Raw genomic sequence first — 24,595 nt, forward strand, 5'->3', positions numbered from 1 at the left:
ATTATTCAAAACTAACATGATCAGTAGAAGCAAGATGTATATTAATATCATATACATTTAGGCCAAAAAAAAATATATGTCTGTTTCCTGTTTCCCGACCGACCCTGACTCAAACCCCCCGACCCTAGATCTTTTTATTCAAATCCGGAAAAAAATCGTTTCCGGTCCGATCCAGATCCGTATTTTACTATGCCCAAACAATCAAAATGGCTGCTCCCAGCACAAATGTGCTACAATTAAGGTTTAAAAAATGTCAGCACTGGGAGGATTATTCAATTAAAGCTTCTTTAAAGGGATTAAATCATTTTGAGGTACAGGACCCTAACCAAACATGACATTTAACCACCTGCAAAAAAAAAAAAAAAAAAAAAAAAAAAAAAAAAAAAAAAAAAAATCCCGACCTACCGACCCTGATTTATTTGCCTTGGAAGCAGGAAACAGATATATATATTTTTTTTTGGCCTTACATTTGTAGTTCAAAGGCAATGAGGCAAAACATAATTTTGAAATAATTTTTTTTATTTTGTTTTATTTCTGTACAAAAATGACGACGGAGATGAAACATGATGTGACATTAAAAATGAGAAGAATGTACATGATTAAAATATGTCCATGTGGAATTGCTTCATGTCTTTCGTACTTATCTTCATCTGTTTATTTCCTGATTTTGAGAATACTTGAAAAAATTTCACAAAAGAATAGTGTTTCTTCATGTCTGCATGTTATCAGGAATATTATAACAAAAGAATAAAAGAAAGTTACAACATAATTTTTTGCTGTTGGTCAAAAAACAATATATAGCTGTAGATTTCCTTTCTACTTTCACTTTGTCTTTGATTTTACACATAAAAGAGTTTATCGTCTTCCTCTTGGTGGCCCTCGTCCACGACCTCTCATTCCACCACCACCACCACCTCTACCGCCACGACCACCACGTCCTCCTCTACCTCCTCGGCCACCTGAAATAAAAATATAATTTAAGACAAATGTGACAGCATTACAATGTTCAAAACCATATTGTAACAAGGTAGCAAATAATAAAGAGAGCCAATGGAAAAAGCATTAAGTTCACAAACCACATTGTAGATTTCACAAAATTAATTAACCTTCTATCTAATTTCAATGATCCTGTTTTGACGCTTATTAGAAAACTCTTTATTAACCTTATAATGTATTATAACAATCCCAATTTCAATTTTTTATAATTCGATGATAACAAACGTTTTTTTTATTTACAGGTATACTTTAATAACTTTGTGGGAGTTGCAAACCATATCAAAACTTTTACCACTGCTAGTATGATTTCTACCATACTAATAAATAATAATTGTCATTGTCTGAAAAGTGTTTCGACCTCACTGTTATTATTAATAATAGTACTAATTTATTTCATAAAAAGAAACTAGTACAAGAGTTTTTTTGTGTGTTTGTAAGATTTTCAACTATTTATTATGTGACTTTCAGAGATATTAATTTTGTAAGTTGCTGTCTATTGACCATTTTCCCTCTTTAATGGTGAAAGTGATTGACCTAAAAAACATAAAATGTTGATTAAATGTTTATTACTTACCCCTATCTCTTCCACCTCTAAATCCACCACGTCCTTTAGGTGTGTCGTCAATCAATAATGTGTCAAGTGGCAAACTGTCAGGTAAGATGTAGTATCGGATATTGTTACCACGGATACTAAGTGTGTCCAGCTGTACTGGGTCTTTGTTTTTAACTGTCATCTTTACAGATTTCAAATGGGTATTCATACTGACATCAACCCCTACAAATATAATCATCTTTCAATGTTAAAATTCATTTATATAATTGTGCAGTTTTTTTTTAGTCATAAAGGAATTTTATATAAGCTTTATTCGATGTGACTATTGTTTGTATTATGAATAAGACCAAATTCAATAATATGTATTTGATATTCAATAAACTAATAGTATATAAACACAAGCTCTACTGTCTCAGAGGTTTCAAATCCAGTGAATAACAAAATATATACATTTGTACACACATACAAAAGTCATTAAAAGAGCACAATTTTAAACATAGTGCATATAAGTAAGATACCATAAATGACATATAAAAGTTAAAAGCATAGTATGCAAAATGAAGGGTTAGGTTTATAACCAGTTATCTTTTTAGTGAACTCTGACAACTCAATATCGGACTAAAACATTAACCAAAATACAGTGCAATTTGTAACTTGCTCTGAATAATGGTCTCCATCTGCAAAAAAAAATAGGTCACAGTGCTGTTGCAAAGTATCCAAGGCAGGGATCTTTTTATCGAAGTTTTGCAATTAGACAATACCTGTTACTGTTCCATGGACCTGTGTTCCATTCTTTAGTTCAATAGTGACTGTCTCGTGGGACAATTTCATCAAAAATCTGTAAAACAAAATCAAAATTGTCAAGACTAATGATCATCTCACAAATTAAAGCTCTACTTTATTTTGCGAAATGTTTTACATGTTTGGCTTTTCAAATTATAACAGTATGTACCTGATGTCAGCTTATTTAATTCCAGAAACATGGGCCAATATATGTTGGTACACAATACCAATTTTATGAGTATTTTCCCCAACCTGTATTTAAAAAAAGTTAATGAAGTCTAAAAGGCAAATACGTCTTCAATTCTATTCCCAGAAACTCAAAGGATGGAGGCAGTCAGAATCATGCATAGCTAAACATGTAGACCTCCCCCGTTTTTGCTCTTGTTAAAGTACATGCAATTCCCTCTGTTTTGTTTTAATAGTATTTGATTTGCCTACATGTATACCATGTTTACCAGAACTAAACACCTTATCGCTATTTGCCCACCATTACTGGACATCACAAAAGTTCCCATAAAATTTTGACAGCATAACACTTTACAGAAAATATCTTACACAACAAATGGAAAAGACAAATGGAAAAGACAAATGGAAAAGTGATTGTGGTATGACTTCAAAATTTCAAGCAGAACAGATTTCCAAACAGCAATAAAGTGTATTTATACCTTTTAAAGAGCTTTGAACAGCAAAGAGACAGACATACTTAGGAACAGCAGATATAATAGAATATTTTAAGAGTTCAGGGCAAATTCAAGATACAAATGATGACAGAGCTCCAGATAAGAATTCACAAATTGGGGTTTTTACCCGATCATTTTTTATGTAGTTTTTTAATTGCATTATCAATTCCAATTCACCCCTCAAGCAAATATCAAATTGGGTTTTTCACCACCAACCTCCTTAATGTATTGGTTTTTTTTATCAACACAATATTGAATATTTAGGCGAGTTTTAATCACATTATATCAACCCCAGATGTTTTTCCATCTTAAATATGTTTCTTTCTTTGTATACATGTATGTGATAGCTGTTTTATTTGGTTTATTCACTGACAGGCAATTGCACGTTTAATTTGTGCCCTGTTTTAAACTTCTGCCAGTTTTGTATTTTCTCAAAACTTATGTAAACTGCAGATGGTGTCACTAGTTGGACAGGAACTAATTGCCTTTCTAGATCCCATATGATCACCCACAGTTTAGTTAGGGTAGGTGTGGTTAAGTGTTTAGATTTTTATGTAATATATGTGAAATTTAGGTGCTGTAAGAAAGTTTTGCCAGTCATTTCACCTATTTGCCAGATCTGTTTTTCAATAAAAATAATAAGCAGTTCCCAGATTTAAGATATTCCCCAAAACCTTGACCAGGTTTATAGGGTGGTTTAAAGACGGAGACCACATTCAACTTAAATTTACAAATAATTCTGCAACATCAAATAAATAAATGACAATGTTATACTGCACTTGCCAATAAGACAACAATCCAAAACGAAGAAAGTGTCAAGCTGTATTGACGTAAAAAAACGGATATGTGTATTATTCACTTTAATATCAACTAAAATGAACAAAATTTATATATAAACTAAAATCATACTTGAATGTTTTTCAGTGTTTAATTTAATTTACATAAATGATAAATCTGGGTTGAGTTGTCCCTTATTAGAACTTTTGGTATCTGATGCTTTCCAACTTCATATCATGTCATATTTGAATTGGCCTTTCACTTTTTCCAACTGATTTCGTTCTTGACGAAACCCCTAGCCTTTGATGGACGCTTCATAAAAACACTAGCTGAGTCTTGTTATCATCATAACTTTCCCTTAGCTATCAAAAAGAAGCTGAAAACATGCTTCTATTCAATATTTTTACTGGACATTTACTTTCGTTTTAATTCATTGTTTGTTATGATAAATCCCGAGCAATTCGAAAAAAATATGACACCATGACAAACGCCGAGAAGATCGAAAAATGTTTTCATAAACACATGTACCTTTTGAGCAATGGAAAATTCCAACAGGGACCCATTTCAGCTACTTGATGCAGGGCTCTATTTTTAGAACGAAAGGACATTTCCAATTATCAATATTATAAAAATAGATTTACAGGACGACTGTAATCAGATAAGGGTAAAAAACATTCAAAAACTATCAAACTGGGACCTTGTTTGTAGTTCTATTGAGGAAACAGTTTTGAAAAAACTACGTAAAATGTTTATAGACACCTAATAAAGTTTACAGTTCAAACAATAATAACTTTCCAGGACTTTTCCCTAAAATATAGTTTTCCATGACTTTTAAAGGCCTTTTTCCTCCCAAAATAAAAATCCATGACTTTTCCAGGGTTCAAGGGTTTTTAATTATTTGTATTGTGTGGAGCTCTGGATGAATTCTGATCCTGTGTCTAAACCAATTAGCCTGCGACATTACTCACGAGAAACAAGCTAGCACTAAGTCTAAGAGACAATTTTTGAAGTTGTACCGACTACTGTGTCAAACTAGCCAGTTTATTCAAAAAGTTTAATGTGGGCAGTATATGGAAGAGGATTGATAGATTCTTGGTGTTTTAATGAAACTTTTAAGCACCACTTTAGGTTAGTTCGTAGCGGTCAGTGTTTATTGGTAGAGGAAGCTGGATTGCTAAGAGAAAACCAACGGAAAAAGAAGATTAGACAACACTATTTTGACCTTCGAGGCACAGGCACTCGTCTCAGAAAAAAAATCCTAGATACCTTTATTATAAAGTTTATATAACACAAGGTACTTAAACGTGGAGAAAAATGTCAGCCGGTGGCATAACTTTATATGCTGATTTCTCAGCTGTCAACCCCACTAAAACTTATGTCGTAAATCTGAATTGGTTTATCTTCACAATAGTGTATAACACGTCTACCTTTGTTGTCGGAATCATCCGTAGCAATCCAACCCAAGTATGTCAATCGTAATTATTTCGTCTACCTTCTTCTTCTTTGTATAAGCTTCCTATAGACAGGAACAACTCTAATAATATTAAGAGTATATATGGGGGTATTACCAACGTATCGCGAGTTAAGTACCTTGTGTTATATAAAGGTATATACGAGTGCCTGTGCTTGGAGGGCTCCGGATCAGAAAAGGATTCAAAATCAGATACATGTATATATCTTGTACATTGAATTAACTTGTGAATTGTTTGTCAATCAAGACAAGATTGAAGCAACAAAAATAGGGGAAGAAGCGCCTCAGTCAAATATATTTTTCTCGTATCATAGCTGAAAACAGGTTTAAAAATATGCAAACATTCTAGACTGAAGAGGTGAATTTATGCATCTAATGGAAAGGGCTTCCAGTGCAGAAAATACTGCGTTCCGCCATATCAGAAACTATGTCACAGAGTGATGAATTCCATACAAATTGTTCAATATATTTGTATAAAGACTTAGCGTGGGGCACTCGTCATTTTAATTGGAGTTTTCTTAATAAATGTTTGCAACAATCCACAAAATAATGATATTATTGCACCTTCCCTTCATTCATCTATATAAATTCCAATTATTGGAATTGCTATTACCTCACAAGCTTCATGATTACATGGATTTGTATACCATGTACAGGAAAAAATATTAATAATGGCGGCAACCGGCTCGTCTTGTTTACGTATGAACTAAACGCTTGACCGAGTGCCTATTTTGGTCTTGAGATAAAACATAACAACGACCTGCTGAAAGTTTTTAGCGACTGGTACTAAATGGTTTTCCCTTCCTGTTACCCTTTAGGGCAAAATATTAGCTTTTTAAAAAAGCCGACAAGATTGAATTAATTACTATCCATTTCTTGTTTCTCTTACCATTGTAAGGATTGATGTAAATATATAACAACGAACTAATCAATCACCACTCACACATTAAAGGAGTCGATTGGAGTTTATGATTTTTCAATTGGCCTATTCAGAGACCAATGTGTATGGCATAATTTAACAGCGACATATATAAGAAAGGGGGCAATAAGGGGTCCGTTAACATGTTAACTACATCTCAATTTTGGCAAAAACAGTTAACAACAAAACAACAAATTCAAAAATGTTGATTAACACAGTGGGTTGAAAACAGTTAGAATCTAACAGTTTAAATTCATTTCAGATATAACAGTTTTAAAACAACACCTTGAAAAAGGCCAAAACAGGTTAACATCAAAAGGTCACATGATAACACACCCCCCCCCCCCCTCTTGATAACATTATTTAAATTTTCAATTCATGAAACTAGGTACTTTAAATTATGGAATCAGTTGTCATAACATTCCAGACTAGTGGAGACAAATTGAACTGAACACTTTACAAAAAATATTTTTAGCCTTGAAATACTGTCAAATAGAAAATAAAAGAATACAAAAAAATACTCCAAAAAAGAAACAGAAAAAACGGTCATTGTCTTATGTGTATTATTTTGTTTCAAATCCTGATTCTACAATTACCTTAACAAAAAGATTATTTCTTCCATTGGCCGGACTCACTCCATTGTCTTAGATGTCTATATGGTGGTTCTCGTTCTCAGTTTAGTCTACTGGTGTCAGTAATACATAAAGAGAAGACAAGAAAAGAAAAGAGAACAAAAGAGAAGAGAACAAAAGAAAAGAAAAGAAAAGAAAGGGAAAAAATATGAGTCACTGCCCTAGTTTTTCAGGCTAAGTGATAACTCGCGGTACCTTAATTTTTAGGTATCAGGATTTGGGCTTGCTAGATCAAATCTCCTAAAACTCCTAAAATGATCTAAGATCATCTAAAATATGTGCTGTTCTTTCGTTGGTATCTTTTGTTGTTGGTGACAGAGGTGTTTTCACATCCGTGTCTGGGTGTTCAATGTGTTCAACTGTTTAATAATTTCTTTTCTTCCTGTTGGTATCACTGCATGTCTAGGTAAATTAAGTCACAAGTTTTGCAATATGTAGTGTTAGGGATTGATCTATTTGATGGCGGTATTTATTTATCCTATCATAGTCCGTTCTTAGTTCAGACTAAGATAATGATATATAATAATAGTAGAAAAAATAAAGGATTTGGGGTATCCATTCATGACACAAAATCAGTATTATAGCAAATAAACAGCGCTCTTGTTGCTGTTTTCATCTCAAAGTCACATCGAGGCCTTCAACTAGGAGCATCATACACCCCTCTCACCTCACTGCGGCAAGTTTTTTTTTTTTTGTTTTATTTTCAACTTCAGATACTTTACATTTATTTCACAAAGCTCCTTAATGTTACAACAATCGCACTAAGGTTCTTCCCGCTGTATTGTTAACTTGATGCGGCAAGTTTATAACGGTCCCTAGTACCAGTTTGAGCGGAATGATACATAGCAGACATACCCCTGGTATATTGAAACTTTAATATCTATAAATTTGAGCATTTTTATACAGAATGGACATAATATCAATTTTTAATTTTTTTGCGAAGTTTCCCTTTAATAGCTGTTGAAATGTGAATGTTGCTTCATGTATGATGTATTCCTATACATTATATATATATATTACCTGGCCTTTATATGATCTATATGATGCAACTACCTAGGAGAGTAGTTAGCATATAGCAGGAATAAATGGAAAACTCTACTTTTATTTAAGGTACTTCTAAAAATTCGCAGTTGCGATCTAATTAAAATATAGATATCTGATTACGTTAAACTACATATGAGAATCGTAATCAGAGATCTATATTTTACTGATTAGATTGTCGATGTTGCTTATTTTAAGAAAGAAAGTGTATTTTCAGATTGGAAGCTGACTACCCACTTCATATCTTTTCATCTTTTGACAGCAAAAAACAGTCGCATTTGCTAATTAAACACGAGATTGTCAGGGACGTGGCTATATACAAAGCTTTGGAAAAGCCGAACTTTTAAATCTAGTCCCATGTGTTCATCATTACAAGAGTTCATCTGCTAAGTACTGAATTTAGCCAGCGCTCACATGATCTTTCCTTGCTGATATGCCAGGGTTGAGTTCAGTATATATGTAGCTGCTATCAATATATATGTAGCAGCTAGTTTATAGCTACACGTTCAAGAATCAAAATATACGTAGCACTACGTAGCAGCTACGATATTGAACGCGGCCCATGGTATTTGATTATCTATAAAATATCGTTGGATTCCAGTTGCCGGATGATGATAACATGCGTGAAATGCTCCGTGTAGTACTGTCACCAAGAGGTACCTCAATATCACGTAAACTTTAATTCTCCATGCACTCGTATGGCTTTTACATTTAGTTCTGAGAATTGCAGATACTTTAGATTGACTTTAGTAATGGTAGTTTAAAAGTCATCACAAATAAAGCCTAATAAGTTGAAATAAACTACAAACGCTATTGATAAAAAGAAAAAATTCTGAAGAACACGAACCCAACCAAAATATAATGCATGGGTGATCGGCTTCGCAGGTGCCCCGGAAGGATAGACAGAAATGCCAAATGATTTGTCTAATTTGTTACATTCACGAAAAGAGAATGGTTACCGTATTAGTACAACTGGAACATATTTGTTGTCATCTGCGATACTGAAATAATCCATAACGGTCAACCAACTCGTGATGGCTTCTGTAAAATTTACGAATGAAAGATTTCAACTTACCTCATTGAGAACTTGGTATCATAGCTTTCTTGTGAGTAGCAATTATGATAGGAAATGCAAACCCTGGAATATCCTATCGCCTGGGAGATACATATATACTTCGTGTGCAGTCGCTCCTGGAATGTTTCTCACACAGAAATGGAAAGTTTGAAAATGGGAAGATAAAAAAAATCTATTTGATGGGTAAAGTTTCGATTTCAATCGACCTGGGCTTCATTGACAATTTCTAAAATCCAATCAAGCTATGAGACGGACTTTATCTGTTGTATCCTAGTCATGATCTCAAATATGATGGGATAAATGCTTTCAATACAACGGTTATCAATTTTTGAATTATTTAGCGAAGGAAGATCATGCATATGGGATAGATGCTTTCAATACAGTAAAATTAGTATGGCGTTCATTATCACTGGACTAGTATATATTTGTTTAGGGGCCAGCTGAAGGACGCCTCCGGGTGCGGGAATTTCTCGCTACATTGAAGACCTGTTGGTGACCCTCTGCTGTTGTTTTTTATTTGGTCGGGTTGTTGTCTCTTTGACACATTCCCCATTTCCATTTTCAATTTTATCAATTTTTGAATTATCATTGTTTAGCGAGGGAAAATCATGCATACAGCGGAAAGTGATGTTAAAGACGTTAAAGGATACTGCTTACGTTTTTCTTTCTTCCCGCGAAGCCGTTAATTCATGAATGAAATCAGCATTGTACATGTGTATAATTAGTTATCAAAAGTATAAACTGAGTAACAAGTCGGAAATAACAAGTGCACAGAAAACCTTTCAGTATACGGAAATGGATAGTAAACTGCAAATTGCTAGAAAAAAAATTGTGCCAACTTCAAATACATTAACAAAGTAATACAGGAAATACCATAAAAAAAAAAGGATTCAAATTTGTTTTATTTGCTATTAAACATGTTAAACAGAGTCACTGCATGTGGTTCTATATCAGTGTTTGTGTTATTACAATACCCCCTACACGGTCGATATATTTCCTCACCCCTTATCAAAAATAAAAAATAAAAAAAACATAATTAAGCGTACGTAAACCGGTACTGACAGTGACATGCATTGCTTGCAAAAATTTGTATAATGCAATTTCCCGATTATTTGGATTTTTTAATTTACTTTCAAATTGATGCACTGTTTGAGCTTCAATTTAGTTTTGACATTTGAGTACTTATATAGTCTACTTTTGCTTATTTATTTTGTCTGCTTTGCATGCGTATGTGCTTAATTATTATCTTGTTTAGCGCTTTACTTGTTTGAGCTTGGTTTTTATAAATGAAAATTTTTTCTTATGCTTATTTCGGATCTGACCAAGTAATTGTATATTTAAATATACAATTCCTTGATCTGACTTTAATACAATTAAAATATGTCCGTAATGTGAATGTTTATGTGTACTAGTCAATATTTCTTAATATTGTTTGTCTTGTTATTCAGTGGCGGATCCAGAACTTTTCATTAGGGGGGCCGCTGACTGACCTAAGGGGGGCCCACTCCAGTCATGCTTCAGTGATTCCCTATATAAGCAACCAAATTTTTCCAACGAAAAGGGGGGGGTCGATTTTCCTTTTCCTTAACTTGATCTCAATGCTTATAACTGGTACTCTTTCTATCGCACACATGTGTTCACACCATGTTTCATAAATATTTTCTTTTTAAATTTATTTAGAAATGGCTTTTGTGGTATGCCTTTTTAGCTGGAAAGCGTGTACACCCTTCAGCGTCCTCCAGCCGGTTACCCGCCCACAAGTCACATGTAGGACTTAGCACACGTGGTATCATTTTTTGTGTACATATCCGGGAACTTTCTACGCTTCCACATAAATTATGCAAATTAGCACATATTTAGATCTCTGATTAAAAAAACGAATAATACAATATAATTACATTTAAAATGTGTAACAATGAAACTGATATATTGATTTTTTGTTTATTTTCAAAAAATGTATTAGTTATAATTTTTATGGCAAGATATTGAAGAAAAAAAATGAATGAATAATAATTTTCATGGTTTCGTTTTTTCAAATGATTTTAAATTTGCAATAACCCTTGTCAGTTATCACAAATGGCGATAGCGTCAGGAGCATTGTCAAAATTTTCTGATGTACATTTTGCTTGATTGCGAAAGTTAACAGAAAATGTAGTTTAATTTTTATTGCAAAATAATCTCCATAGTTTAAATACTACTATAGTAGAAGGTACATTGTTGATGCTTTGCTGAATCGTGAAAATTTTAACTAAACAACTTGTCTGACTTGTGCCGATTCTATTATACTGTCTCCAGCTTGATACAATGATAGCAAAATTTGGCAATCTATTGACTTTTTGCTTTCTGGATTAATGTTGATTATTGCTATCATCTTACAATTCTCTTAATAAAGTAATGCACACAACAAAGTTTGATTGTGTGGCCTATTTATTGAAATATAGGGACTATATTTGTGAATTTCAAAGCTAATTGTTTTTGGGTTCTTTTCTATAAAGCTGGATGAATAAGGTGATTAATGCTTGACATGATATCAAATTTACGTCTTTTTTTTTTTTTTTTTTAAGTTTTGGTCCATTATGCCATATTTTCAATGTGGGATTAATCTTATTTCCTTTAAAAGTAATTTTATGCAGAATATATTAGTTCAAATTTAATAGTTTTTTTTTCCTCATTTCTCTTTGTCACATGTAGATATTCATATAAACTTTTTTCAAAAGTTTATTCAAATGTTTGTCGTATGTATTAGAAATATAAAGAGAACCTATACAGCAAGATAGTAATCCTCAATAGTGCTAAATCAACCCCGATCTCATAGTTTTAAATGATTATTTCCTATTATACTAAATTAACATGTAAACAAAAGTGATGACTTATGGTCTGGATTGCAAATTCAAATATACAAATTTATATTGGCACAAGTTCAATTACAATAATTGGCAACAGCCTATACAAATAGTAATGATGCAGCAATTAAACAATACTACATAGCATATTATTATGCACATTTCAAACAATGAAATTTCTAGTAATATAAATATACAAAGGTTGTATGTTCTAGCTTTATAATGTTCATATTACTCATTTGTCAGGATATATATATGAAGATATAATGATACCAAATGAACAGGGTTGTTCCATCACCAATATGTTGTCCTGCATGTGCATGATATATTTGCCATTGAATTTTGAGCAACCAGCAATTAAGCATATGTGTAATGTCTTAGTTTTGGTATTTAATTTTTTCTTATTATATATTTACCCTTATAAATTGGGTTCTACATCAAAACACCCTTCTTAGGCAATCATCAAATTGGTCAACAAATAAGCTATCCTTAATGTTAAAGAAACTTTGATTTTCTTCACGTTCACACAATTAAGCATCTAATTAATAAATAAAACATGTATTGCAAGTTCTATTTTTTCCTTTATACATTGTTTGGCACCAAAATTACTCAAGTTAATTAGTTATTTACATTTTGAATCCCCCTATGCTCAATTCATTCAAGGTACAAAGTATGTAACAAGGCAAGGAACTTACTGAAATGTTGCCCAAATGACAAAATAATTCAATATATTTGAGTTTTTTGCATTTGCATAATTTAAAAAAGTTAAGACTCTGATGACTTGATGTACATTTATAATCTATTTTATTTTTCAAAGGTGCACGCAAATGGATATACAAGAAAAACCCATCACAGAAAATGGTGGGAAAGGAGATAATCATGAAACAAAGACCATAGATAAAGAAGAAAATGTAGCTGAACATTTGGAGAAGAACCCTCTCCATATAAATGTGACCAATCATCAACCAGTTGAACGACAAGATTCACTGCCGATATCTCCTGGACCCCTGTCACCTGACCCTGTACACGATTTACCTGTAGAATTACTACAAGCTGGATGGAGGAGATTTTGGAGTAAGAGAGAACAGCAGCCTTACTTCTTCAATAAATTAACCAATGAATCATTATGGGAAATGCCTCAGTTGAAATCTGGTCATGGAGTAAGTCTCTTGTTAGCAAATTTTTAACTGACCTTCGATTACTGTGTAAGTCATGAGCAATCTAATATTCTTACAATCTCTTTTAGTCGTAAGATTTTTAATGTAAAAATGAAGTTCAGTGTTTTGTAAATTGATATTTTGAATAGTGCTTATATTCATCTTAAGGTTTGATGACCAGATTGTTTTCCTTTAACATGGAAGACCATAAATTCTACCCAATACTGCTGATAGCCAAGAATTGCCAAAAGACATAATTTAAAAATAAGATGGCACTTGTATATCTGGTTGTTTGTTTAGGCCACTGAATTTGAAGAAATGATGGCAAAAATATGCCACGTAAATAAATCTATTTTGGCAAAGTAAGAGTCTCTCAATGGGAGTTTAAAGATGAAGGCATATTGAAAACATGTTACAAAAATATAAATTTTGTCACATGTGTAAATTTTAGAATACTTTTTCAGTCACCTAATTTACTGACAGATCCTTTAGGGATTGGAGGAGATCATCCTGCCCCTGTCCCCAGCAGTACAGATACACGTTTGTGTCGCCCCAGCACAGACATTCCTCCGCCACATGTGGGAGAGAAAAGACGAGTAAGTGGGGATGTTGGTGACAGTTCACCTAAAAAGCCATTTACTTACAGGTAAATATTAGAAAAAATTATTTATTTACAGGAAGAAATTAAACATTTTGTGTTAAAAAAATTCTAAATTGGTTGACTATACATTCAGTAGAAGTTGTTTATGTATTCCATGAGTTTTTCCCTACAGGTCACAATTTTAAGAATTCTTTCTAAAGTTTTCTCTAAACAATGAATAGACACCCCCTGTCACATTTTTAAGAGAGAAGGTTCACAGTCTTCACAACGAACTTTTAAATCTACAGGCCCGGAGCTCAATTTTTGAAAATTTTTAGTTAGATTCTGTTGGCCTGTAGATATGATTTTTACAGGCCAGAGAGCAATTTTACAAGCCTGGGCTGCCTGGGCTGCCACTCAGCGTGAAGACTGGGTTCAGGATAATGTATACAATTGAAAAATAAGTTTTACAAATAGTGATTTGGAACAATGTAAAACAGTGAGTTTGATTAAACTGAAATAAAACTGTCACTCAGTTTTTACACATGAGACACAAATCTTTGTACAGACCAAACAGGTTTATAGATAAGATAAAGATAAAGATATATTTATTTCCTAATCATAGGGCTCATAACAAGCATGTAATCACATAAAGTAAAAATAAAAAGCCTTTCTCTCCCACTCGCATACACTCACACATACAACTATCGTTCTGATTAATGATGATTGATTTAGCAGTACAACATGTAAATGAAAAATGAAATACAGATAAAAATACAGACACAATTGTATTTTTATTTTTTTTATGAGGAGAGTCAGTTGCCTACATTGTATATATGGAACGAAGGATAACTCTTTATAGAAAACATTGCTTTACAATTTACAACAATAATAATAAAATTTGAGGGATGTGTAGAAACTGTATTGTTATTCGCAATTAGTTCATCCTAAAGATCATATAAATGTTGTGTGTTTAGAATTTTTTCCTTTTCTTATAAAAGAGGTCATTCATGACTTGCTTGCATTGCTGTTACTTTATTTAGAATTTGACAAAAGAACTATGAAATTCAGAAATTACATTGATCGATTGAAATGAGGGAATTCTTTAATAAAAAATTAAAATAGAAATCCAATTTTTGTCATATCAGTTTTAAATGAGAAATGTTCCTCTTTCAGTCCATTTTGGAACTTTGAAATTCCTACAAATGCAGTTATATATGAAAGAAGCCCATGCATTCTGCCGCCACCACATCCAGAAATGGAATCTCTACGAGCCCAGCTAACAGCCAAACTGAGGCAACATTACCAAGAATTGTGCCATTCCAGAGAAGGTGCGTCCATTTGTTATTTTGTCACTTATACAACAGTTCTTTATAAAAAAACTGGACAATCATTTGACAAAGATTGTTTTTCTTCTATACATTGTATTTTCAAAGCTCTGACTCTGACTAAAAAAAAAGGGGGAGATAATTGGTATTTTTATTTAACAAAAAATGGTTGTGAGAAATTACATTAAATTGAAACAAGTGGTATTACATATCATAAGTATTTAGCTTTGTATAGATGAAATAAAAACACCCCAGAAAGATGACATTATTAAGTAGATCTTTTGCTGAAAGTAAATATGTGAATTAACCTAACATTGAAAGGATTAAAAACACTTGGTCTACTATCATTACTTAGGAATTGGTTTGTAACTATTATTTAGGTATTGATTTATAATAATTATTATAGGTATTGATGCTCCACATGAGTCATTCAACAGATGGTTGTTGGAGAGGAAAGTAATAGATAAAGGAACAGATCCCATGCTACCGTCTAACTGTATGCCTGAGGTGTCACAATCCATGTACAGAGAAATAATGAACGATATTCCAGTCAAACTGGTCAAACCAAAGTTCTCTGGGGATGTAAGACGACAATTGTTCAAATATGCCGAAGCTGCAAAGAAAATGATTGAAACAAGGTAAAATCCCTGCAGATATTATGTCACTATCAATATGTCTGACTACGAGTAAAAATAGGTTTAGGCTTGTGTAAGAGTACTATTTGTTTAGAGAAAATAAAAGAAGCTCTTCAGGCTAGTTTGTTAAAATATTTTTGGTACAGGCTGGCTTTTATGTTTATATATGGTCAAGGGAAGGCACGTTGGAATATTAGTGTAGGTGCTTTTGTATAGTGAAAGTGAAAGAACGATTCTATGATTGTCTTTATAGATGGTTTCCGATTTTTCAAGTGCCTATCCTTGGTACCATTTAAATTAAACAGCAGTTATTTTTTTTCTTGCAATACATATCACTTAAACTATTTTTTGTCTCCTCCTCAACAGGTTGAAGGGGACATAGAAACACTGGGCCACCATTTGTCCGGTCTTCTTAACACTCTCACTCCTTCAATTCTTGTCAGATTTTTAGAAAACATATATATTAGGTTTATATAAGCAATGTCTTGAACAAGTTCTAAAACCCGTGCAGAGCATTTAAAAAGAGTTATGTCCCTTGGAAACCTTATATATATTGAATATTGCATTGTAAGTACCCTAAGGTACAGATCTTAACAGAATTTTATGAACTTAAATCATAGGTTTATATTAGCAATGTTTATATTAGCAATACGGAAAATTGCGTTGTCAGCATTCTCATATGTATAATTCTTGCCAAAATTTATGAAACATATATCATAGGTTTTTATCAGCAATGTCTTTGAAACTTTTGAAAATGATTTGTGATAAAGTGTTTTTTAGGAGTTATGCCCTTGGAAATATTATTATAATGGAAATCACATTGCATTTGCTCTGAGGCCTTCATTTATCAAAGATATTTAAAAAAAATGCTGCTCTTTTGAGTTATTGTCCTTGTACTTAGGATTGATAAAATATGTGCAACCAGGTAACTCTGTTCTTTTATGAAAATGTAATTAGGATATTAAAGGGCTGTTACAAAAATAAATGTATGGGGGTAATAAAGGCACTTTATATTTGATCCAACCATGCATACATTTTAAATTGGATATTTCATTTAAATGTTCAAGCAATCTTTCTTAAATAACCACCACCCATCAAATTTTAATAAAAGTGCCTCCTCCCCCCCCCCCCCCCCCCCCCCCCATACAATAAATTCTGGAAAAGCCCTAATTTGAAAACCACAGTATGTGTCAGAAAGTAGGAATGTTTAGACTTTAAGGTTAATTTGTCAATTAAATGATCCTTTATCTGTAAAATCTGTGACAAAGAAGATATCAATAGGTGATCAACAGCTGTATCTGTATATGTAATGTAACAGGTTTATATTGGTTTTTTTCTGTAAAGTAATTGTTGATTTGGAAGTTTGCTTTTCAACGATATTAATAAAAAACAATCTACAACAGTTTGTTGAAGCAAAGCGCCAAAATTTAAAACAATTTGCCCCTTCAAAAACATTAATGGCATCATATGTTTTAGGTTACATTTTTATACCTGGTTTTAAACAATATTAATATTTCTATCACCTGTATTGATATTTATGACATGAGACAACTGAAATAGTGATTTTAAAATATTTTTTTAATGTATAATTTTAAAAATAATGTTATGATTGCCAATGAGACAACTCTCCACAAGAGACCAAATGACACAGAAATTAACAACTATAGGTCACTGCACATCTTTTAACAATGAGTAAAACCCATACTGCATAGTCAACTATAAAAGGCCCTAGAAATCTCTCATGTGTTCTCTTCAGTATAAAGATAAAAAGATGAGACAACATTCAGTGTTCATCATAGAATTTTTTTTAAAGGGTCTTTTAAATTAAAAATGGTTAACTGCGTTACTCACCCAGTCTCCATAATAAAAACCTGTCAATAATTTCTGACATAACAGTATTGTTAAGTGCTTTAAGTGTTATTTGTTTGTTGCCTATATTTGAAACTGTTATACCATTATATTGACCTTTACAGGAGTGCAACACCCGACAGTAGAAAGATCGTTAAATGGAATGTAGAAGAAACATTTTCCTGGTTAAGAAGACCAGGGGGCGCTGCTTATGATGATTATTTGGTAAGCAAGGTTTTTGTTTCTAAGATATGCTTGTTCAGTATTTATAATTTATGATTTTTTTTTAATTCAGTTTGGCATTGGATATCGGAAATTTTTATTGCTTTAATATCTTGAAAACATGTGTAGAATTTAGAATAAAGATTTACAGGGAATTGTCAAAATATATTGAAGTCAAGCTTACTTAGTTACAGTGAATCACAGCTGTAAATGTTGGACAATAGTTACAGTATTATAATATTATAATTGAGGCAAGTAAATTTAAAATGATATTTCATTTCTTTCGCAAATATCTATCTACCTATATCTGTTACATAGCCCCAGCTTAGAACACATTACAGTTATCTCTTAATCCCATGTAAACATTATTTATACAAAATATTTTTTTATTTAGGAAAGATTAGCTCATCTAAAAAGACAATGTCAGCCACATTTAACAGAGACGGCAAAGAGTTCTGTTGAGGGAATCTGTACTAAAGTTTATAACATGTGTTTGGAAACAGTGAAAAAACTTCATGAAAGACATTGGCAAATTATGAATGAAAACAATATCCAAGGTGGGTATTTTAAGACACAATTTTGACTGCTACTGTATACATAGTGTGAAAGGAAGAATAAGAATTTCCTTTCATAAAGAGCATTAAGATGTTTATTAAGAAATCATCACCAGTTTGATGTGAATTGAGTTTGTTCAGATGTTGTCACTGGTTTTGTATGTTTTGAGATTAAGAATAATGCATAAAAAGGGATCATCAGCACAGTACAACAGACCACACATTGGTACACAAGCACCCAAACTCTCCAGATGAATAGGGTTCTCAAATAAAGACCTTTATCAAGGACCAACACATTGTGAGGCTATAAAAAAGAAGATGTGATATGATTGCCTATGAGACTACTCTACACAAAAGGATCAAATTATACAGAAATGACCAAATACAGGTCACTGTACGGCCTTAGTACAGTTAATAATCATATCAGTTTAGATTAACAATAATCTATAATTATATAGCTGATTTCTGGTCATTAAAAAAGAATTCTAATTTAAAACTTCAAAAAATGTTGCTTCATTCTTGCTCCTTCACAGAAAATTATTGAAAAAAAACTGATCTTAAATGGTTTAATGAGGTTATGATGTTTATATCTTTCAGAAATTCCGAAGGCACCAGTTCCGCCTAAAAGAAAAGTATTATGTTACCCTGTTCAGATGATTGTACCAGTGCCCAGATTACCAATTATTGAAATGACAAATGAAAATGAAGTCCATACATTGAAGTTCAAAGGCGAAAGTCTGCGGATTAACAGTCCACATTTCTTTAAACTGGTTAGTTCATTTATATTGCTTATTAAATTCCCAGGATAAATTGTAATAAATTTATATAAAAGACAGTGGAATGAAAAGTGTCTTACTTCTACCTGACTGGATAAAGGATTAAAAGGAATATATATATGTTTTAGATAAAACAAGTATCACTTATGATATGTTGCAATCAATTATGACTAGCACTGACATTGCATAAAAAGATTCTTTTTTTTGTAAATTGACATCATTAACATAATAAAATAAATTTAGAAACAAGCATGATTGTGCTTACATTAATTTTGATGATATTGTAAAAGACCTTGAAAAATTATTGTTTTCATACTTTTTACTATATCTTTTAAACATTTGTTTGATATATATTAATAAAATATATTTTTAGGAGCAGTTGTATAAAATACATGCTCGAGATGACCCTCGGTTTGACCATTACTTAGCAAGAGTATGGTGTTTACTGCGAAGATATCATGTAAGTAACTATAGTCATTTTCATTAAATGCAATATCATTCTTTGTGGTGTTCTAGATATTTATCTGTATAGACTGAGTATGATGCTTTATAAATTCTAAAAGTGAAGATCCTTAAAGTTCAAATGACAAAAAAGAACTTTATACATTTATAAATCTGCTCCCAAGTTTATTTTGAAAATAACACTAGTTAACACAACAATAAATCATACAATTCTAGGAACAAACATTTTTTTAATGATACACAAAAAAAACCCTTACCACTAATGATTTAAAAATGGTTTTGAAATAGTAGTTTAAAGAAAGTTGAGAAGTTTATTTTGATTTCTGATTGTAGGACATGTATGATTTTAGTTCATTTGATGGGTACAAAATTAATCCAAAAAAGTATATTTGTGATATTGAATTTGGGGTATGTGGAGAATTTAAATTCCTTCCTATCCTAACATCTTTTTATTTCAACGTAAAGAAGAAATAAAATCTATTTTTGTCATTTATTGATTTAAGAATTTTGTTTTCCAGACATTATTTGGTATCCAGGCTTCAGAAGGGTTTGGATTACAGGGAGCTTTGTCAATACAGATATTAGAATGTTTACATCGCATCTTTGGAGTGACATTTGAATGTTTTGCTTCACCTTTGAACTCTTATTTTAAGCAATATTGTTCAGCATTCACAGACACAGATGGTTATTTTGGATCTAGAGGGTAATATTTATATATGTGTATATGTCTGAAATAAAAATGTTTTTTGAGGCAGATAAGGATCAAGGTACACTGAGACCAAAAATTATATTTAAGGTACACATTGGGTTTTGTAGCATATCACCATAGGATGACATGTAACATACAACCATGACTAATGCATTACTTAAAAGACTTAAACACAATAAGAAAGTTAGTTTGTTACAGCAAAAAAAATATTAACAAAAAAACTGAACTCCAAAGTACAAAAAATGTATATTCAAAAAGGGGAAGTCCATAAAAACTGTCAAAATGAAATGTTATCAACCAAATGGAACAAGTGAAGAAAACAAACTGTTGAATTAAGCATTTTGGAAGAAAATGGTGGATAATCTGGGTTTTTTTTCTAGCTAAACCTCCCACTTGAATGACAATTATTTAAGTATACTTACAATATTTGGGATATGGATTTGTCACCTTAAGAAGAAATGTAATTGATTATCAAAAAATCTTCAGTGATTAAAAGTAACCTTCAATCTTCTAACTCTTTCAAAAGAATCTGTTCCAAAATAACAGCTACAAATATATTTATTATTTTATTCCATTTCAGACCAGTATTAGATTTCCATCCTTTGAGTGGATCGTTTGAAGCCAATCCTCCATTCTGTGAGGAATTGATGGAGTCTATGGTTGACCACTTTGAGGTTTGTACTGACCGTTAGATTATCCAAAGAACATGTACTTAATTTTAAACCAGAACTATTTGATGGAAAAAGAACTTTTTTTTATCTTTCTGCTAATTTTTTTTATCAACATTTGAAAATAGTATCCCCTAATAAAAAAAACCTGGTAAAAATGAAAATTTTAAAGTTCAAACGTATTGTATTATGTGTGTTGAATTTTAATACATTGTCTGTTTGTTTCAGAATTTATTAACGGAATCACATGAGCCATTATCATTCATTGTATTTATACCAGAATGGAGAGATCCTCCTATAGAAGCTCTCATCAGACTGGAATCCAGCAGGTATTCATTTAAACATGTATATAAATATTTATATAGAAATAAACATGTAGGTTATATGTATCAATTAGACTGTTATCATGGTAATACAACAAAATGAGAACACACAAGATGCACATTTTCATATGTATATGTCCTCGCCCCCTACCATAATACCGCAGCTGCTTAGTCATTTTGTATAAGGTTGTGAGGGTTTTGCTGGGATAGTTTACAATGAAGTTGTGAATACATGATGATGTACTGGAAACTTTATTCATAATCATAATAATATGAACCATTTATAGTATACATGCCAAATCACAATTATGACTAATTACTTTATATATTGAGAAACTTGTTAATTTGTAGATTTAAAAGAAAACAAGTCACTTTACCTGCATATGACCATGAGTACAGACAAGGATTTCAACATTTCTGTCCGAAGTAAGTAGATGATGGTGGTCAAAAACTAACAAACTTATGAAATTGGATTTCTTAATGGAAATGTTGATGTCCTCATAATATTTAGTCAGTGCTTATTAAATATTTTTAAAAGAGTTATTAAGGTTGTAAATATTTATTATATCAGAAAGTGCATTGCATTTGATCTCAAAATTTGAAAGAAGAACAAAACTTTTTTTTATAGTTGGATAAAAAAAAGTGCTATGCAAGGGACATTGGAACTCTGTTCTTTTAGTGAATTTATTAAAAATTAACTCACTATGATATTTGTTTTTTAATTTAGAGAGGAAGTGAATATGAAATCAGCTCACGGAACATTAGTTATATTTTTACAAAATGATGCTGGTTTTGCACGATGGGGGCCAACGCCAGAGAGATTGAAAGAACTATTATTAGCATCAAAACCTAAAGACACAGTATGACAAAGAGTGGCGTACTATTATAAATGGCAGCTAAATGTGGAAATTTGTATTTATTTATTGAGTCGGTGCTTGTTATAGAGAACAAATACTTAATGGATAAAATGTTTGTTGTGTTAAAATGTTTACTTGTTGTTAAAGTACAAACGTACAGTTGTTATTGTGGACTTCATTTTAATTATGAAGATATAACAAAACCAGAGTTACGTTCAGATTTTGTGTAATACTGTAAACCAACTAATTTTCGCGAGCGATCTATTTCCCCGACATTGGCGAGTAGAAATATAATGCGAATTTAAATCGTCCCAAACTTGTAAAACTTGGATCTTTCCTTATTGAATTACATCAAGTAAATTTGAAAATCGCGAAATTAAATTGTGGTGAAATTGGCATGAAAGGAGTTATGAATGTGAAATACAGTATCCGTGAAAAATAAGTTGGTTTACAGTAACTTATAGAAGGATATTCATTGTTTTGTTTTTTGATTCAAGATCAGATGGCCTCTTTCTGAGATTGAGATTAAATGTTGACTGTTAATTCTTTATGTTCTGTATAATTATATCAAAACTCAATGAATCAGTTATAGGTGTAAAAAATCCATTCATTTAATCAGAGGAATTCCTGCAAATGATTGCAATAAGTATTTCAAATTTCATCATGTGAACTGCTTTTTTGTCAGTATGAAATTATGGATGTTGTAAAAATCAGAAATGTTTTTTTTTTCTCTATGCACTCTTCATGGAGTTTCCAATGTAATTTCTTATCAAAATATTGCTTTCATATGTATTTTATATAGAAATATAGAGAAAACTAAAATTTTAAATGCAAAAAAATACAAGGTTTTTAATGAGTCATAACAAATTTTGAACACTTCTTGAAAATATTTCACTAGTTGAACAAACACAATACCATACTATATAGTAAGGTAATCTTCATCAAGAGAATTAACAGTGATTATTCAATTTGTACAAAATTTATCTTATGTTTTGGTTGAATTCAATTTCGTACAAAATTTACCTTATGTTTTGGTTAAATTCAATTTCATTCAAAATGTACCTTATGTTTTGGTTGCATTTTGAAATTAGAGATATTGATTGTTTCTGCACTGTTTTGAAGTTAAGGTTGTGTTTGTTTATAAGATATATTTACAAAATCAAGTAAAGGAATTTTTAATTTGATATAACATAAAATACACTGTTTGTTGAATGACTTGGGTTATTTCAAAGAAGCAAACATTATTTTAGATAAGATTTTTATAAAAAGTTGAATAAGTGACTTTTACATTCAGCTGATTATTAAAAGGAGTAGGTTCAGTAAGACCCCTTTTTGGCCCCAAAATATAGCAGTTTTACAAAATTGTTAAAATGTAAACTTTTGGAAAGTAGACTGCTTCTGTTACATAAACATGGGCTGTTTTTGACATTACAATGCACATATATTGTGTACTAGCATCATTAAGTGCTAAATTACTGAAATCTTCACAATTTTAGCATTTTAGTTTAATTTTAGACGGTTTCCGTCTGAAATGAAAGTGGCCACATTTGTGTTCATTCATATTATTGAAATGTAAGTTGTATTTGATGATAATACATAACATATATAAAGGTTAAGGATGAACACGAATGCGGCCACTTTCATTTTTGGCAAAAACCATCTAAAAAGTGACATTTTTTGGCATATTTGATAGATTTTTCATATTTAAGTTTGAATCGGAGCGTTTTTAATGACTAAATCAGTTAAAATCTTGTACATTAACTAATTGAATAATGTTTAAAAAGTGTCCAAAATCTTTCGTCAGACTCCTTTCATTAATATCTAGAATTATGAAACATTTACATACAAATTAGACATTTATCATTCTGTTGTTATCAGCAAATATAAAATTGTACTTTTTTTGTGGGAACATAAACAAAAAACTCCACCATCTACTTATCATTTGAAAATAAAACCAGAAATATCAGGTAGATTTAAAATTTATCAATAAAACATTGTTTTTTTCTAGCTGAACAACTTAATAAAACCATGACATGTATATATTCAGTGTACTGCTTTATAACTAACTATTGTAATGTTTTATAGGTTGGGGACTCTGTATCCTGACCTTAGGACCTTAGGTTTGCATCATTGGTTAGGTCAATATTATAATTAAAATGTTGTTGGGTTTTTTTTTTTGGGGGGGGGGGGGGGGGGTGATGCTGTTTCTTAAGTTTAAATTTTTTTTTAAATGCAATTTTCTGTTGAAAAATATTACATTATTTGTTAATAATGGATTACTCTAAGGATTTTTATGATAACTCAATAACATTAAATTTAAAAAAAAACTTCAATGGTCAATACACCGTCTTCAACAGCTGATCATTAGAAATTTCTTAACTTATGTTCCATGATTCTTTCAGTATATCTTGATTCAATATGTTTGTACTAAAATAGTATGCCTGTAGGGAGAAGTTGTTGGGAACAAACAGGGATCTATTATTAGTTTTTATTTGACCTCAGATTTTAGAGTATTAATCTCACTGTTACTTGATCTCAGTTTGTTGATTATAAGTGAAATAGTATATGACCTGTTAACAATTTTATAGAGAGGGATCTTTTTTATAAATGTAGATTTGATTATTTTAGATTTTTTACTCCATTGTAAATATTGTTCATACACATGAAAATAGGAATGATAATGTTTAATATTTAAATTGTACATAG

At 31.5% G+C, this 24,595-nt stretch overlaps 2 protein-coding genes across 3 annotated transcripts; one reads left to right on the forward strand and one right to left on the reverse strand.

The window, feature by feature from the left end:
- Positions 1–501: 501 nt before the first annotated feature.
- LOC143080948 (small nuclear ribonucleoprotein Sm D1-like) lies at positions 502–6,020 on the reverse strand. The gene is made up of 4 exons (XM_076257147.1): positions 5,874–6,020; positions 2,311–2,387; positions 1,571–1,771; positions 502–959 (listed from the first exon to the last, which is right to left on the reverse strand). The coding sequence occupies exons 1-4, from the start codon at positions 5,885–5,887 to the stop codon at positions 856–858; spliced, it is 396 nt and encodes a 131-aa protein (XP_076113262.1). The 5' UTR covers positions 5,888–6,020; the 3' UTR covers positions 502–855.
- Positions 6,021–10,998: 4,978 nt separating this feature from the next.
- LOC143080949 (mRNA (2'-O-methyladenosine-N(6)-)-methyltransferase-like) lies at positions 10,999–23,927 on the forward strand. Of its 2 annotated transcripts, none has more exons than XM_076257148.1 (14): positions 10,999–11,078; positions 12,588–12,930; positions 13,392–13,573; positions 14,684–14,838; positions 15,242–15,473; positions 17,444–17,543; positions 17,935–18,097; positions 18,692–18,864; positions 19,244–19,330; positions 19,851–20,035; positions 20,622–20,715; positions 20,938–21,038; positions 21,384–21,458; positions 21,760–23,927. In XM_076257148.1, coding segments are annotated over exons 1-14 (2,031 nt in total). In that variant the 5' UTR covers positions 10,999–11,076; the 3' UTR covers positions 21,899–23,927. The 2 variants fall into 2 exon arrangements, with proteins under 2 accessions (XP_076113263.1, XP_076113264.1); XM_076257149.1 differs by having other exon boundaries at positions 11,000–11,136.
- Positions 23,928–24,595: the final 668 nt, after the last annotated feature.

This window comes from Mytilus galloprovincialis, chromosome 6 (genome assembly GCF_965363235.1).
Source record: "Mytilus galloprovincialis chromosome 6, xbMytGall1.hap1.1, whole genome shotgun sequence".
Classification (NCBI taxonomy): domain Eukaryota; kingdom Metazoa; phylum Mollusca; class Bivalvia; order Mytilida; family Mytilidae; genus Mytilus; species Mytilus galloprovincialis.